This window comes from Ochlerotatus camptorhynchus, unplaced genomic scaffold, assembly GCF_037179485.1.
Source record: "Ochlerotatus camptorhynchus isolate MF236.1 unplaced genomic scaffold, CSIRO-AGI_Acam_v1.1 ptg000193l, whole genome shotgun sequence".
Lineage (NCBI taxonomy): Eukaryota > Metazoa > Arthropoda > Insecta > Diptera > Culicidae > Ochlerotatus > Ochlerotatus camptorhynchus.
The window spans coordinates 3,612,920-3,630,757 of NW_027040683.1; the positions used below are offsets into that span (position 1 = coordinate 3,612,920).

General features: G+C 44.0%; 3 protein-coding genes across 3 annotated transcripts; 2 read left to right on the top strand and 1 right to left on the bottom strand.

The window, feature by feature from the left end:
- Positions 1–446: 446 nt before the first annotated feature.
- LOC135702422 (tubulin beta chain-like) lies at positions 447–1,876 on the bottom strand. Its single transcript, XM_065223460.1, has 2 exons — positions 1,408–1,876; positions 447–1,349 (listed from the first exon to the last, which is right to left on the bottom strand). Exons 1-2 carry the CDS (start codon positions 1,841–1,843, stop codon positions 448–450), a joined length of 1,338 nt encoding a protein of 445 aa, XP_065079532.1. The 5' UTR covers positions 1,844–1,876; the 3' UTR covers position 447.
- Positions 1,877–6,095: 4,219 nt separating this feature from the next.
- On the top strand, positions 6,096–11,875 carry LOC135702467 (heat shock protein 60A-like). The gene is made up of 3 exons (XM_065223500.1): positions 6,096–6,268; positions 9,533–9,698; positions 9,771–11,875. The coding sequence occupies exons 2-3, from the start codon at positions 9,534–9,536 to the stop codon at positions 11,331–11,333; spliced, it is 1,728 nt and encodes a 575-aa protein (XP_065079572.1). The 5' UTR covers positions 6,096–6,268; position 9,533; the 3' UTR covers positions 11,334–11,875.
- On the top strand, positions 6,287–7,347 carry Pdrg1 (Pdrg1 prefoldin-like subunit). The gene has a single exon (XM_065223501.1). The coding sequence runs from the start codon at positions 6,820–6,822 to the stop codon at positions 7,228–7,230; it is 411 nt and encodes a 136-aa protein (XP_065079573.1). The 5' UTR covers positions 6,287–6,819; the 3' UTR covers positions 7,231–7,347.
- Positions 11,876–17,838: the final 5,963 nt, after the last annotated feature.

A 17,838-nucleotide genomic window follows, 5' to 3' on the forward strand; every position in this document is an offset into this window, starting at 1 on the left:
GAGGAAAATTTGAAGGGAATCGTGAGGAGAATTTTAAGTAGAATTTGAAGTGCCACACTGGCCGTATCCGAGTTCCACCGCGGAAGTGGTCAGTTAATTGGTTATCTTTATAAGGGATATTTTCAGCCAAAACCCCCGGAGAAGTGGCCACTTTCTGACTAGGGTCAAAACCCATTATACGATGCTTCAAATCACATGAGAATTAATCTATCACAATCACATCATACTTTTGTCGAAATTTCAATTAATAGGGGAAGGGTTAAATCTCACCATACAGTTACAGTTAAATTAATTCAAGTTTTTGTATGCGCAATACTTTCCAAAAATAGACGAGATGCTTGTAAGTATTATGAAGAAATGAATTAATTTTTTAATAACCAGATTTTATTACAATAAGAGCTTGCATCAATTCACAGTATGACTAATTTCAACCGTATCGGTATGTTATTATTCATCGGCACCTTCCTCTTCTTCGTCAAACTCTCCTTCCTCGTCGGCCGTGGCTTCCTGGTACTGCTGATACTCCGACACCAGGTCGTTCATGTTGCTCTCGGCTTCGGTGAACTCCATCTCGTCCATGCCCTCACCGGTGTACCAGTGCAGGAAGGCCTTCCTCCGGAACATGGCCGTGAATTGTTCGGCGATCCGTTTGAAAATTTCCTGAATAGCTGTCGAGTTACCGATGAAGGTTGACGACATCTTCAAGCCACGTGGCGGTATATCGCAAACGGCTGTCTTCACGTTACTGGGAATCCATTCCACGAAGTAGCTGCTGTTTTTGTTCTGCACGTTCAACATCTGTTCGTCGACCTCCTTCATGGACATTCGTCCTCGGAAGATGGCCGCGACCGTTAGATATCGACCATGTCGAGGATCGCAGGCAGCCATCATATTTTTAGCGTCGAACATCTGCTGTGTCAGTTCCGGGACGGACAGCGCACGATACTGTTGCGATCCTCGAGACGTCAGCGGGGCAAACCCAGTCATGAAGAAGTGTAGCCGTGGGAATGGAACCATATTGACTGCCAATTTGCGGAGATCTGCATTCAGCTGACCCGGAAAGCGCAAACACGTAGTAACACCAGACATCGTCGCCGAGACCAGATGATTCAAATCACCGTATGTAGGAGTGGTAAGCTTCAACGTTCGGAAGCAAATATCGTACAGGGCTTCGTTGTCAATGCAGAACGATTCGTCGGTGTTTTCAACCAGCTGATGGACACTTAACGTAGCGTTGTATGGTTCTACGACGGTGTCGGACACTTTAGGCGAGGGAACGACAGAGAATGTGTTCATGATACGGTCGGGATATTCTTCACGAATTTTCGAGATCAGCAGCGTGCCCATGCCTATAAGGAGAAACATGTTTCCTGATGAAGCTCCTAACTTAATAGATTCGAAAATTACCTGAACCAGTTCCGCCGCCGAGCGAATGTGTGAGCTGAAATCCCTGCAGACAATCGCAACCCTCGCATTCCTTACGGACTATATCCATCACGGAATCGACCAGTTCGGCACCCTCGGTGTAGTGTCCTTTGGCCCAGTTGCTACCGGCACCGGATTGCCCGAAAACAAAGTTATCCGGTCGAAACAGTTGCCCAAATGGGCCGGCTCGAACGGAATCCATTGTTCCCGGCTCTAGATCGACCAGAACCGCACGAGGGACGTACCTTCCTCCGGTGGCCTCGTTGTAGTACACGTTGATTCGCTCCAGCTGCAGATCGCTGTCCCCGCAGTACGCACCGGTCGCATCGATTCCATGCTCGTCGGAAATTACCTCCCAGAACTTGGCCCCGATCTGGTTGCCACACTGCCCGGCCTGGATATGCACGATTTCACGCATTCTGTCTTTGTTCTACTGGCGCAAAAGTTTCGATTCTTGAATGTGGAGATGTTTTAAACTCCTACGTCCGCGGTTCTTGGTTGTAAAAATTGAAGTGAAAAATTTTCTTTCAGTTGCTCAAGGATACGGTTGCTTTGCATGACACACTATGATAAATCAATAGAGCAGTTTTTTCTACCGCTCAACATGTGTGATATCGTGATTCACTCGTCACATGGGTAGAAGTGATCCAGTGAATAGTGGATGAAATGTGCCAAATTATGGAAGAAAATAATAATTAATACTTATGTTGTAGAACAATGAATTTTCAAAAATACCGATCGGCGGAATGTAGAATCCAGGTGCTACAGATGAATTAAAATGCATGTTGCATATCGACAGATGCATTACACATATCAGTGCCAACATTTCAAAGGGGCGTAATTGCACTTGTAAACAATGGCTTTAGCCATAGATTTCTCGCAAATAAAAGCTCACTCATGAAAAATAATAACACCACCAGGTAGAGGAATGTTTCCTCTACCAGCTAGCATTGTATTTTTGGAGAGGTAAGATATCATTCGCGAGAAATTGACGGCTAAAGTCATTGTTTACAAAAGCAATTACGCCCCTTTGAAATGTTGACACTGATATTTTAGGTCATAGACTGACCTAGACACATACATTGCATGTTGCATGCTGTAGGCAGGAATTTAATGGCATTGGCGCCAGGGTCAGCTGATTATAATAGCACAAACGAAGTGACAGACGACTTTCTCCGAAGAAATTAATTAAAATAATGTGGTTCTCTGTAATAGAATTTTAGTCCACCTTGCGCCCTTCACCGCCAGGTTCGCTAGTATTTTTGCTTTGAATTAATTCAAGTTGGTTTTGTGTGCAATGATCTGGCAACCCTCGTTCTCGCTCGCATAGACGTGGTGCTGTTTTCTCACTCATCGAAGGAAATTTTGATTAGAGTGAGAAAGTAAGGAACAATCCGAATCTCAGCCATTCCCTCCTCAGCTCGTTGATAGATGATTTTTTGCCGCAAAACTGTGTTGTACATCGGCCACACTTATTGTTCGAAGTATTCTTTAGATTTGGCTTGCACATGCAATACATCCAAAGGCTTTTTTTTCCCTTTGAACTCACGTTCATGTGCTTTGATGAAGAAGTCGATCCAAAGACCAGGGCTGGCAAATGTCATTTTCAATGAAAGATTTCATGCGATATTTACAAAGATTCTTCTGTCACTATCATCGGATGAAAAAACGATGACAGAGATTTTCTTCAAAATCTCCTTGATCTTTTTTTCGTAATGACAGAACGTGACGATGTTGTGGTCATCATGACTACTACCCTAATAAAAATAACCATAAACGAACGATAACCCAAATCATTGAACTATTCCACAAATGGTTTGGATGATACCCAGAACACGTCGTTAAGCAAATTAACCATACAATTTTTATTAGGGTATCTCATTTATTGCTATTAAAGTTGTTTGTACCGGGGAAATCTTGAAAATATATTCACTCTACCGATTACATACGGTTGATTGCTTAAATTCATCTACATTAGTTAGAAATTTTGATGTCAAAACCACATAAGAATTATTCTCGTGAGTGCTTGATCATTGAAAATGGCAAGAAACCTCATAAAGTCGATGTAGAATCCGTATAACTTGAAAATTGATAGAAAATTAGCTAAATAGAGCCTGAAATAGAGATAATTTCATCATATTGATTGTTGTTTACCTCCTTTGTTGGCTACAAAGATGTTTATGACTTTGATTTTCATGCGACAAACGTCATTTTTCTTTCGTTTGCGAAAATTGGGCAGTGTTACCTGAACCTTGGAACATATTTTTTTTTGTCAATTTTCCCATTGAAATATATTTTTAACTAACCAAGGAATTGATAGTTTTTATTTTCGAAAAAATATTCCGTTATTATAAGAGCATTAGGACTATTTATAGCATAGAGATTGCTAAAGTATGATTGTGTAAGTGATTTGTTTTCATCGGGAAAATTTTCCGCTATGAAGTTTTTTTTCCCGATGAAAACATTTTGCGTATACGTATACGTGACGCACACTACGTACGACAAACGTCAGCAATCTCTATAGAGGTAACTCTAAGACCCAAAGGTCCCGAAGAAACGAGCTCAACTTTTTGGCTCAGCTCTGGTACTATCTTCGGTCCCAAGCTAGTCGATTCACCCCTCGAAACATATAAAAATCCACTAACCCTTCATTTTATCTGTCAAACTTTCATAGCAAATCAAAACAAACATTCTGTAGTACTAGAATTTCGACTATAATGGGGTACGTTAATCGTTTTGCTTGGGATCAATAGGCTAGTCAAGTAGTGAGCCAATTTAAAATCGTTAGTTTCGTATTGATTGTTATTTATAGTCTGTTGATGAAAACATAGTAAATAAACAAATATATGTGCTATTTGTTTTTAAATTAACCTCGTATGTTTATAAATATCTAAAAAAAAAAACATGTCATATTTTTCAACACAATAAAATCGACCGCAACACTACTTGCAGGCAGTGTGATGTAGCTAGAAGCGCACTTAGTGTATTTGGATCCTGATGAATGTGGGCGTCTTAGTGGAATACCCTCGGGAATACCTGTATATAATGAGAGAGAGAAGGATTCGTAATTTCCATGTAATTCCACTATCTTATTTCAGGCATAACATTTGATAACGGCACAAAAGCATTTGTAAACAAACTTTCTAAGGCCCTTTACACGCGAACCAAAGTACGCCCACGCAAACCAAAAACATCATCGGATAGGGGCAACTATCACCTTTTCGAAACTGGTATTTGTTTGCGTGGGCGTACTTTGGTTCGCGTGTAAAGGGCCGTAGAAAGTTTGTTTACAAATGCTTTTGTGCCGTTATCAAATGTTATGCCTGATTTGGTTATCTTTGGCTGATGCGCGTATTTCGTCTACAATGTGCAGTCTTCTTCAGTCTCTTGTACCAATACTCACTCGATTATTGGTATTTGGATGTTTCAATGCAAAGTGCAATATTAGGATCAACACTCAAAATATTATCGTCAAATTAAATTGTAAAGTAATAAAACAAGTGTATCTTTAAATACTGCCAAACATTTATTCATACCAATGAAAAAGTACGATTAATTCATTGCAATAATCACTAATGATTGCAGACATCCTCAAAAAAGAAAACCTCAACATCAAAATATACGGGAGTCTGAGGAAAAGCAGAAAAACCATGTTCGACCGTTTGGCTTGATATTGATCAATTTTTTTCTTGATAACCATTAAAGCAACAATCAATACGAAACTAACGATTTTAAATTGGCTCACCACTTTAGTAGCCTATTGGTCCCAAGCAAACGATTAACGTACCCTATTCTAGTTGAAATTCTATTACTACACTATGTTTGTTTTGATTTGCTATGAAAGTTTGACAGACAACATCAGGGGTGTGTGGATTCATGCAGAACATGCAGGGGTGAGTGAAATAGCTTGGGACTGCTTGGGACCGTTGTTCTGGTACTGAGTGAGCCAAAAATAATAATGATTTTCTTCGGGACCCAGTGGTCTTAGAGTTACCTCTATGATTAAAGCCTATTTCGAACATTACAAAATATATTGGCTCCTTCAAGCGAGCATTCAAGCAATTGTAATCGAATAATGGGAAAGTCACGAACGAGTTCTCATTTTTGCTCTGGAAAAAAGGCGCCAATATGTGAGTGGTGTTAAAAGTATGCAAACAAAGACAAGAAAATGTATATTTTTAAGCAAAATAACTTGAACATCGACTCCGCAGGGGACTGTTTTCAGTGTAGAACCAGAACCGCATTAAAAGAATATAATTACAGCTTACAGCGGCACAGTGCAGTCGGTGTAATGGCTCGACACCACTCCCCGAAAAATACACCGACACTTTCTACACCGAAAATAGTTTTCATGTAGTTGCCATTGGAAATGCACATGATTTTCATCCATAATCAAATTCAATGGAATTCATCTGAATTTCACATAAAATTTATGCTATCACATTAACTTTATGTGATTTTTCACATGAATTTCCTCGGCCTCATAATATTCATGTGATTTTGTGATGGGATTTGCTGCTATGTGATCATAGGAAAGCTATGTGAAATTCACATGGATTTCATCCATTAGATATGTGATAAATTTTTTGAGTGTAGAACGTCACTCCCGATGAAAAGTCAACAAAAAGTCTGCTTTCTGTCATCCTTCCAGATTCCATTCATTCATCGTTCTACTACCAGTGAGTCCGGTAAGCACTACAAGATTGCTCGAACAGCAAAAACGTGTCTCAGAAGTTTTGTGTAATCCATCAGTGTGAGTGGAGTGCTGCGAAGTACCAATAGTGATTTCCCAACACGGTTCCAGATTTATCCACACCGGAAGTGATTGCTAGACATTGATCAGGTGAGCGAGGGATTATTTTTGAGGGGAAGGAAGGTTCCGCAGTGGAATACCGAGATTGAGGTTGCGTAGAAAAAAAGTCAGCCTTGGGAATTGTTGGTGAGCCGTGAAAGTTAGGTTATGTTCCAGAAGATTCACTGCTCGTATTGGTTTGATTTGCTGGTGAGCTTGTCTCCCTTGCCAACAGGAGAAGGAAGCCAAGGTGGAAGATGATCACAGGATGACGACGATGATAAGGAATCAATTCGATTAAACGATCAATGAAAAGTAGGTTTTGTGAACTGAAATTGCGTTTGCGAGGTTCGTGATTGATTTTCTAGAAGTATTTTGTGTCTCCAACTGGAAGCCGCATAGAGAGCGGTTGTTACGTAACGAAACATGTAACATTGGAAGATGATGATGAAATTCGACAAAAGACAAAATTTGAATGAAACTTCGTACCTTATCGACATGACCACACGCAGCAGAGAGCTAATCCTGATCTTCCGTCTGTCTTTTTCGGTTTTGGATTTCGCTACGGGTTGCAGCCGGTCAACCGAGTCTGCTGAGCCAGGATGTCAGCCACCACTAGCACCCAGAAAATGACCGAGATCCTGCGGGACACGGAACGGGTTGCGGATCAGGTGCTGATGCGCAAGCAGGAGCTGATTGCCCTGGACAAGCGGCGACAGGAAACCCGGGAAGCGATTCGAATCATTCGGAAAAATTTCCCACAGCCAGATTCGAAAGTTTGGATCACGGTCGGTTCCATGCTGCTGAAGCAGAAGCAACCGAAGGCACTGGAACTGCTGGAGAAGGACGCCGAACAGATAGAGAAGGAGATCGGCAAGATTAGAACCGAACAGAAGGTGTTGGTCGGCCGGCAACGAGATCTGGAACACGACAGCCCGCTGCGGGGATTCGATCTGAAGCCGATGAGTGCGGCGGAAATTTCTGCCATCCGGGCAAATTTTCCTAGATTTTAGTTCTCTCTGGGAAGTGGGACAAGCGGTCTCAATCTATTGTATTCTACTTCGTTTTAGCAGTATAAGTCTTTTAAGTTCTTGTGACATTCATTAGGTAATAAATAGAGTTGGGCGTAAGCTTTTGGTGAATGAAATAATCAATTACGGATTATCGATTAAGGGAACATTTTTCGACTACTTGTTGGTAATCATCTTCTAGGGAGGAACTTCGATGACTTCTCGGGAATGATTTTTTTTTGGCAATGGTACAGTATCACACAGGTCCACTAACAATAAGTCATAGGAATAAAAGAGTACTCGCTACGGAAGAGAAGCACGGCAAAGGAAACAAATGATACGCCCGCAGTTCTTCTTCCACATTAGCTGCTGACAGTTTTCGTTGGAGGCCACTATAGGGGACGGTATAGATTTTCGGGACCATTCACCCACCTTCCGTTGTTTCTCCACTTGATTAGCGCAGACGTGTTGCTCTTCGAAGGCACCCAGCGCCATTTAATTGGATTCGTGAGGCTTAGTATTTCTCCGATCCGATAGGCCACGAACTGGTTGTACTTCCTGTGGCCGGATCAAATCCAGAAAAGTATCGTTGCAGAATCAATGTGTATCACCAGACGTTTCACCGTCGCACCGACGAGCAACGGACAGCCTGGCACCAAGTACCGCAGCTAGAAGCTCCATTCTATGGATCGACATGTACTGCAGAGTGGCTACCTTGGACTTCGTCGACACCAGTACGACTCTTGGTTGTCGATTCACCAGAATCTGGAAATACGCGACGCACCCGTAAGCATCTTCACTTGCGTCCGCAAACACGTGAAGCCCAAGATTCTGGTAATCAGACGGCTTTGCACCGAGGAAATAACAACGAAGAATTGTCATTGCCTGCACTAGTAGCAACAGCGCGATCCAATCTAACCACTTCCTTGCCGATTTCTCGTCCATAGTCTCATCCCATGGACATCCGTTCCGGCAGGGGTCTTGGATTAAATTTTTTTTTTTTTTCTGAAAACAACTCAACTCAACAGGATTCCTTTGGAAAGCAGCATTGGTCAAAAACGATTGCAAGACATCGTGCAAATCGGTGGCGAACACGAAAACGTCGTTAGCTGTGTTCCACGACATCCTCAGAACTCTTTCCATGCCATCGGTCTTGTCGCAAAGGAGTTGGATCATTTAGTCATCCGTTTGCTCATCGAAGTGCTGTAGAAACTCTAGGCTGTTGGAAACTCATTTTCAAAGCGTGAACCCCGACTTAGAGTGGATGAATGCGACCTCGCTTGCCCGCTTGATGGTCTCGCCTACCGTGAATGTTGAATCCAGGTAATCGGCGACAAATTAGTGATTGTCGTCTATTGCCTCAACAGTATCAGGAAAGTGATCGGCAAACTTCTTCGCGTTTCAGTTTTTTTTATGTACTGGATTTTTTTTATGTACTGGACAGAACACGGCGAGCAGGTTGAGCCGAAGGTGGCAACATCCATGATGTAAATCACTGGACGGCCGACTCAACGACCGTGTGGGGGAACTTCAGAGTAATTGACCACTTTGTCAAGCAGTTTTGGCGTGACTTTCTACCAGCGATTTCATAAAACTGGACCAACTAATTTCTATTTTTTTATGAGACGAACAAATGTTGGCTCCTTTTCTTGTGGTTCTAGAAGAATAAATCTCAAAATGTTTTACTTCAAAGTTCGAGTGGTAGTAAACGTCATTTTAACTGCTCGAATGAAGTGTCAATTCACGAACACTGAGCGCTGAGATCCTGCAGTTTTTAGAAATTTCTCCGTACCTCTGAGTAGAAGTGACTCTCTCTCCCTAAGTTATTCTCTCAGTGGCCGTATTAAAAGAAAGACAGGGAATTTAAGATAAGCTCTGGAACCTTTAAATAATATTAGATAACGTCGGATAAGTTGGAAATTTTTGATCGACATTTAGGGAACCTCTGCAAAGTTCAGCAAAACCAAGATAATTAGTGGAAAACTAAAAGGAATAAAGGGGTGATGTTCTTGGAAACTCATAAAACATCAGAGAATATCATTGAAGGTTCAGAGAAGGTATAAAAATTTCAAAGAGTGTTAGTGAACTTCTTCGGAGAAGTTATGAAAGTTTACAAAAATTTCCGTTAATTTCAAATAGCCTCAGGGAACTGCATTGTAATCTAGGGAAGCTAAGAATGAAGCCTTCCCTGAGGCTTTCAGAGGAAATTCAGAGCAGTAAGGAACCTAAGAAGGTTTTTGACCAGACCGAGAATTAAACCCAAGAAATCAATAACTAAAACCATCGTTCTTTTCCCCCATTCCAGAATGTTCCGCCTACCGACAGTGTTGCGTTGCGCCGCCGCTCGCCAGGTTGCCGCCGGCTACCGTGGCTACGCCAAGGATGTCCGCTTCGGACCGGAGGTTCGCGCCCTGATGCTGCAGGGTGTTGACGTGTTGGCCGATGCCGTGGCCGTCACGATGGGACCTAAGGTATGTACCCCTTACAAACCCCCCCCCCCCCCATCCTCCCGAACTTACCACTAAAATGCCTTCCACCCACAGGGTCGCAACGTAATCCTGGAGCAGAGCTGGGGCTCGCCCAAGATCACCAAGGACGGTGTCACCGTGGCCAAGGGAATCGAACTGAAGTGCAAGTTCCAGAACATTGGCGCCCGTCTGGTGCAGGATGTGGCCAACAACACCAACGAGGAAGCCGGCGACGGAACCACCACGGCTACCGTCCTGGCCCGGAGCATTGCCAAGGAAGGGTTCGAAAAGATCTCCAAGGGTGCCAACCCGGTGGAGATCCGACGCGGTGTGATGCTGGCCGTCGATGCCGTCAAGGTCCACCTGAAGAGCATGTCCCGTGCCGTCACCTCGCCGGAAGAAATTGCCCAGGTGGCCACCATCTCGGCCAACGGAGACCATGCCATCGGTGATCTGATCAGTGAGGCGATGAAGCGTGTCGGAAAGGACGGTGTCATCACCGTCAAGGATGGCAAAACCCTGCACGACGAACTGGAGGTCATCGAGGGAATGAAGTTCGACCGTGGATACATTTCGCCGTACTTCATCAACTCCAGCAAGGGAGCCAAGGTTGAGTTCCAGGATGCACTGGTGCTGTTCTCGGAGAAGAAGATCTCCACCGTCCAGTCGATCATTCCAGCTCTGGAGCTGGCCAACACGGCTCGCAAGCCACTCATCATCATCGCCGAGGATGTTGATGGAGAAGCTCTGAGCACGCTGGTCGTGAATAGGCTGAAGATTGGTCTGCAGGTAGCCGCCGTGAAGGCCCCTGGATTCGGTGACAACAGGAAGAGCACCCTGTCCGATATGGCCATCAGCACCGGTGGTGTCATTTTCGGCGATGATGCCAACCTGGTTAAGTTGGAGGATGTGCAGTTGTCGGATTTGGGACAGGTCGGAGAGATCAGCATCACCAAGGATGACTGTATGCTGCTGAAGGGCAAGGGCGATTCCAAGCTTGTTGAAGCTCGCGTCGAACAGATCCGCGACCAGATTTCCGAAACGACTTCCGAGTACGAGAAGGAAAAGCTGCAAGAACGTCTCGCTCGGCTGTCGTCCGGCGTTGGCGTTCTGAAAATCGGTGGTTCCAGCGAGGTGGAAGTCAACGAGAAGAAGGATCGTGTCAACGATGCCCTGTGCGCTACTCGCGCCGCTGTTGAAGAAGGTATCGTTCCCGGAGGTGGCACTGCTCTGCTGCGTTGCATCAAGGCCTTGGATAACCTGACGGGATCCAACGATGATCAGAAGGCAGGCATTGAAATTGTGCGCAGAGCGCTGCATCAACCATGCACCCAAATTGCCAAGAACGCCGGAGTCGATGGCTCGGTCGTCGTTGCCAAGATTCTCGACCAACAGGGTGACTTTGGCTATGATGCCCTGAACGGTGAGTACGTCAACATGATCGAGAAGGGAATCATCGATCCGACCAAGGTCGTCCGAACGGCTCTTACCGATGCCGCCGGAGTTGCCTCGCTGCTGTCCACCGCCGAATGTGTCGTGACGGAGGAACCCAAGCCCGAAGGTGCCGCTGGCGGCATGCCAGGCATGGGCGGCATGGGTGGAATGGGCGGTATGGGAGGCATGGGTGGAATGATGTAAATGCCGTACTACCTCCACAACCCTTCTAAAATAAGCAAATGTTAAGACTCGTTTAACCGTTAAGAGAAACTTTGAAACACAACTCAGAAGATGAAGCTACTTGGAAGGATGTTCCTCAAAAAACCTAGCAAGTTAAACCCAATGGAAAATCCTCTCATCTACCTTCGTCCGATTGTGTTCAAATGAAGCATTTAAGACACGTCAGACTCGTTCAATCTTCTCTCGCATTTTAAAAGCATACACCGTATGAGGAAGACCCGTTATATAGTAGTTATTAAAAACAAGCGTCAATCTTCCCGCAGATCCTTCTTCCTACCGTGCACCTATCAGTAACCACGAGCTATCGAGCGAGCGCGATTGTGATTAGACTGTGTGCGGTTCAACGTTCTGATCGATGCAAGGATAGGTATTCATGTGGTCGCGGAAGTTGTTTTAAATTAAAACAACCCAACGCAGGCACAGCAAGCAAACCCGAGCATACACATACTGTACAAGCAGAGGAAAATCACACGGAACGATTATCATTTGTGTAATTTGTCCTCACCCTCCCTTAGTATCCCTTAGATGTTTAAGTTCTCCCTTCTTCCGTCTGGATTGCTGATAGCATACTATTCTCAATCATCTTTTCCTTTTCGAATAATGATTGCCTATTCGCTAGTATGTTCCATTTATAATTAATAGTCAAACAGTAGCTGTATAGATTTTTTTGTTTGTGGAAGGATTATCTCTTAATATTTTTGGTTAGACAAACTGATTAGTGATTGCCTACACTTAGGAAGGTTTTTGTGTTAAGGGAAATAAACAGAATCGTACTTCTAGCAAAACAAATAACTTTCGAAATGTGCGTACTTCTCTGAACGTGTGTAGTTCGTTTTCGGTACCGAATATCTAGCAAAAGAACACACATTATTCCGATTATCACTGCTGCTAAGATCTGGTTGCAAGTGGATGCATTGTAAAAGTGAAATTCGCACAGGAGTAAAACAAAAACCAAAACTGATCAATCGATTAACTAAAAGAGAATATATACAAATTTTTATACAAAGGAACTGGACCTGAGTGATTATTTCAGATGACATCCTCTACTGCTATCATTCTGCAAAAAAAAAAACACAAATTTAACCCTTTCGGGCCCGCGTGGTCTTATGTGGGTGTGGGTGTCAATTCAATCTCTCGATTTGTTTTCCGTACTGAGCACCAATGCTACCGACGTCAGGGAGGCAGCTCCCACCCTGAACCCTACCTATCCGACCCATCAACTCATGGACCGAGGACCAACGGCTTTACTTTCCTTCCGAAGGAAGGTGTGGATCAGAGATTTTATGCCTCAGAAAATCCCGACGGCGCCGATTGGGATTGAACCAAGGCCCATTGGCTTGAGAGTAGCAATCACGCTTACCACTACACCACCGGCGCCGCTGAGTGTGGGTGTCAACTATACAGGAAAAATATGAAAACACCAGCTGCTTATAGCCAAACTCAAAGGCCGAGATCTCCAAAACCTTATGAAGTTATTATGTTAACGAACACAGCGACGATATCTTTAGCCATGTTAATTCAACCCACTTTGACAATTATAGATGAAACATGTTCTAAGTACTCCAAATTGTCCAGAAGTTCAGACTATTTGATCTACTGGATCAACGAAGGCTTGCGCGATGTCCTCATTGACAACACCTGACCAAACATGTTCATTTAGTTTTTGCGCATCTCTTATAATATGGGCCTTATTACGGGTGTCACTACACGGTGATAAGGAAGTGATATTGAGAATAAGAGCCGTGATTGCCGTACAAATCAAATGGGAATCACTTCACCGTGACGACAAGTGACATATATTTTGATGTATATAAAATGCTCAAGGTTCTCCAAATTATCCTGGAGTTCAGATCAAATGATCTACCAGATCAACTCCAGACAGGTTCATCGAGATTATGCACATCATATACGTTTTAATTCTATACGGTGTATACGGCTATTGAAAACCCGTGATGTGGTCTACTCTCGTGCAGATAAGGGAAACGCCGTGGTGATTATGGACAGGGAGGATTATGACTCACGCGTCCATGATATGATTAGCTCCGGTCCGTACGAAGAATGCAAATTTAAGAATGGCAAGTCTAAAGATCCTCAATGCAATGATCGAGGAATCAAATTTTGCACGGCACAATGTAGCGCATCTGATGGGAGAAGATAAGTTTGTAAGAAAGTTCAACGTCCCCAATCCGATGGTGGCATCGCTATACTGCCCATAAAAGCATAACTGTCCCATATGAATAGGAAATCAAGCAAAGATGGGACAATTATGCGAGTATCGGCAGTATATTGTCTACCGAAGATCCACAAAAATCCGGTTGGAATGAGACCCATTTCGTCAAATATCCGCACACCCACCGAGAAAATGGCAGCGTGGCTAGTAGATGAAATGAAGAACTGAACTACCCCGTAACGCATGGAAAAAGTGTTAAAAATTCGGTAGATTTGGTTGAGCAGCTAGAAGGGTTCAAGTTGAGACGAGGTGAGATTTTGGTATCGTTTGATGTTGCAGCACTATTCCGACGCTTTAAGAAGCCTGCGTCAACATCTAGAACGCAGTCGAGCGCCACACAATCACATCCAGGCTCACCTGCTTGTGGCTGAGCAGTGATGGCATAATTCTGACTCAAATGATTTTGTTTCGCTCTCAAGGGCTCCCAATATCACGCATGATATTGGAATAAAATATCAAGCATGATATTGTTTTTACAAGCTCCTTTGATATTGCGAGACTATTCAGAACATGTAAAATTGCAGCCACGAGTTGACTTACCACAAAAATGATTCCTTTGCACATCGTTTTCTTAGAAAGAGAAAGCATAGTTTGCTATCTTTCTTTACGCTTCACAGATGGCAGACACGAAGTTACTGCTGCCAGCAGTGATTGAAGTTTCGTTTCGTGTTCGGATGTACAGCAAAAATCTTGAAGCTCAAACTCAACACAGTTTGGTGAGAATTGTAGCCGGGGAGTTTTGTTAGCATGATATCATAGCAACCGTATCACAGCTTGAAATATCATCTGCTGTTGTTTGCGTGTTTAGTTTTTGGTCTACGATACTCAAATGAGATTATGCACATTGGTGATATTAGATCTTTTGATATTTTCACAACACTGTGGCTGAGGTATGCATGAACCAGAATTTTTTCACTTTTAGAGGGAAATTTTACAAACAAACGTTTGGTCTAAGCATGGGCAGCAAACTTTCGCCTCTCCTGGCGAACATCTTCATGAGTGACTTTGAAGCCGATGCTGAAAAACACAAGTTTTTCCCACGTTTTTGGAGGCGCTATGTAGATGATGTTTTTGTACCAGTGAAAGAACGCTACTTAGAACAAACTGTAAGTCTACTTAACTCCCGGCACAGTTCAATAAAATTCACGGTAGAAAACGAGGTGGATGGGAAACTGCCCTTTCTGGATCTAATGATAACCAGAAAGGAGGACGACACCCTGAAATTTGGTATTTATCGCAAACAGACGTCCACCGATCGCTACATTACTTCCGATTCCAACCACTTTGGAGCTCAAAAGCAAGCCGCTTTTCACTCCATGGCACACCGTGTTTACAATGTACCCATGGAGGATGACGAGTTTGCAGAGGAAAGAATTCGTATCTACAAAGCGGCTGAAGTGAATGGGTACGAAAAGGAGTTCGTGGACAAAATTCTCCGAAAACACAAACGAAAGAAGCACCGACAAAATATAACCACACTAGAACCAATGGGAGAAGAAGTAAAAAGAATCAGTCTGCCGTTCTATCCCAAAATTACGAATCCAATCAAATCCACACTCAAGCGACAAGGACTACAGGTAGTACACAAGAGCGACAACACTTTGCGTGACCTGTTGTGTAATTTGAAAGATAAAGTTCCGCCGGATGAACAGTCTGGAATTTATCAAATTCCATGCAAGGATTGTCCTTCAGTCTATATTGGACAAACGCGCCGCAAAGTAAAGGTCCGCCTAAAGGAACATAAACATGCTGTAGACAACAGAAAATCAAATGAATCAGCTGTGGCAGTGCACACAATTAGCTTAAACCATAACATTGACTGAAAAGGTGCAAAACTCATTAAATCCGTCAGAAAAACTACACATCTAAACGCCTGGGAATCATCATTTATCACCAATGCTGCTGAACCATTAATGAATGAAGATGAACCCCCCATTATATCCTGCCTTTTCAACCTGACAAATCTGAGAATCCAGTAGCTTCTCTTCTCTTCTTTTTTGGACGTGTACGGAACAACGTATGAACATCCAAGTAATCAGTCGGACATTGTCCCGTAGATGGGCAGCATCACGCCCGAAACCGGTCGACAGTAAGGTAAATTTTAATTTATTTTAAAGTTGTAAGAACGATAAGTGTTGTGTCTTGTCTCGCGTCGCGTCTTGTGAATGACGGTGTAGCAATTTCTCCAAATTGTCTTACTATTTGATCTACTGGATCACTCAAGGCCTGCACGAAGTCCTCAGTGACGACACATGTCCAAACAAGTTTATAGAGCTTTTGTGCCTCACTTATTTTCTATTTTGATGGGTGGTAAACGGCTGGACAATGCGTACCATTGATACTTCGCGTATCTGCAGGTATAAAATATGGGGCTCCCTTAGCTCAGTCGGTAAAGGCGCAGCTACAAAGCAAGACCAGGCTGGAGGTGGCTGGGTTCAATTCCCGGTCCGGTCTAGGAATTTTTCGGGTTGGAAAATTTCTCGACTTCCCTGGGCATAGAAGTATGATTAGACTTGCCACACAATTATACTAATGCAAAAATGGTACAGGCATCGAAAGCTCTCAATTAATAACTGTGGAAGTGCATCTAGAACACTAAGTTGAGAGCACGCAATAAGCTAATATGCGATATGCAATAAGCTTGAAATGTGAAGAAGAAGCAGAAGGTATAAAATATACTAGCGGTCCTCAGCCTCTTGTCCAGTAACTCATATCCCTACCTCCCTGCGGTGCCGGCTGGGGTACGAGTAACCATAGGGAAGATCGGGTAACAAACCCCTGTGGGACCTTGGTCGGATGCTGACAGGGAAGGGAGGACTCCTCTCTCCGGAGAGTGCAATCTTCGAGCGTCTGTTCACCATGGAGGTGCGGCTCAAAACGGCGGACCGGAACAATCGGCATAGACCCAACCAACGGAAACGGATTACCGATTGGAAACTCGGAACATGGAACTGCAAGTCTCAATTTCTTGGGAAGTACCCGCATTCTTTCCGATGAGTACGCAACTGAGTACGTGCAATGCCTCGACGCAGCGTTGTCGGATGAGGGAGAGCTCACCGAAGCCCCTCTTGAGGACTGCTGGAGCAACGTGAAAGCAGCCATTAACAGCGCTGCTGAAGGCGCCGTTGGGTTCGTGGAGCGGAATCGACGAAGAGTGTCAGACGGTTTTGGACGAGAAGAACGCAGCGCGGGCGGCGATGCTGCAGTAAGGAACCCGTCATAATCTTCTTTCTTTTATTTAACGTCGGTCTCTGTTCCGTAATCTAGTGCCAATCACCGACGGACATCGATTGCCATCCATTGACGGCAATCGAATGTGCAGGAAGGCAGCTTCCACACCTGCGTAGGATATCGCACCCATTCAAACACACTCGGGCCGGGACCAACGGGTTTACTTCCCTTCCGAAGGAAGACGTGACCAGAGATTTTTATGCTTCAGAAAAATCCCACCGACCTCGACTGCGATTGAACCCACACCTATTGGGGTGTTAGAAAGCAGTCACGCTTACCACTAAATAATGTGGAGCGATATAAACAGAAGCGAAGACAGCAAACCCATCTTTTCCGGGATAAGAAGCGTCGCCTGGAAGAGCTGGAGTGCGAAGAAATGGAGCAGCTGTATCGTTCTCAAGAAACACGCAAGTTCTACAAGAAACTCAAATATGTCGGGATAAGGAAGGGGGTATCTTAACGGACGAACGTGAGGTGATTGAAAGGTGGAAGCAGCACTACGATGAACATCTGAATGGCGCAGAGGCGGAGGACCAAGGCCGCAGGAGGAATGGCTTCGTCGGTACAGCGAATGAAGGGGACATGCCAGCTCCCACGATAGCTGAAGTTAAGGATGCTATCCGACAGCTTAAGAACAACAAAGCAGCTGGGAAAGATGGTATCGGAGCGGAACTTATCAAAAGTTGGCCACTTGTCTGCACCGACTGATAGACAGGATCTGGGATACAGAACAGCTACCGGAGGAGTGGAAAGAGGGAGTAATATCAACAATCAATACGAAACTAACGATTTTTTTTATATATAATGCGTTTATTTTTCCAGGCTCATTTGCTGTAGCTTTGCGGAGTCAATATTCATTGATTAGATTACAAAATTACTTAAAACTAACGTTAGTAAAGCGGGGGCCGATTACTCGCGGCTATCTCGAGGTTAGGGGTAACAAATTGTTACAAATGGATGGCAGGGTAGGGATTGTGAACACAAGGTTCGGAGAGCAATGTGCTC

What these genes read in the sequence shown, in the direction of transcription:
- LOC135702422 (XM_065223460.1), bottom strand. Translation starts at nt 1,843, where the DNA reads ATGCGTGAAATCGTGCATATCCAGGCCGGGCAGTGTGGCAACCAGATC. An exon ending in CGGCGGCGGAACTGGTTCAG is followed by an intron (nt 1,350 to 1,407) that starts GTAATTTTCGAA and finishes TTCTCCTTATAG; the next exon opens with GCATGGGCACGCTGCTGATC.
- Pdrg1 (XM_065223501.1), top strand. Translation starts at nt 6,820, where the DNA reads ATGTCAGCCACCACTAGCACCCAGAAAATGACCGAGATCCTGCGGGAC.
- LOC135702467 (XM_065223500.1), top strand. Translation starts at nt 9,534, where the DNA reads ATGTTCCGCCTACCGACAGTGTTGCGTTGCGCCGCCGCTCGCCAGGTT. An exon ending in CCGTCACGATGGGACCTAAG is followed by an intron (nt 9,699 to 9,770) that starts GTATGTACCCCT and finishes TTCCACCCACAG; the next exon opens with GGTCGCAACGTAATCCTGGA.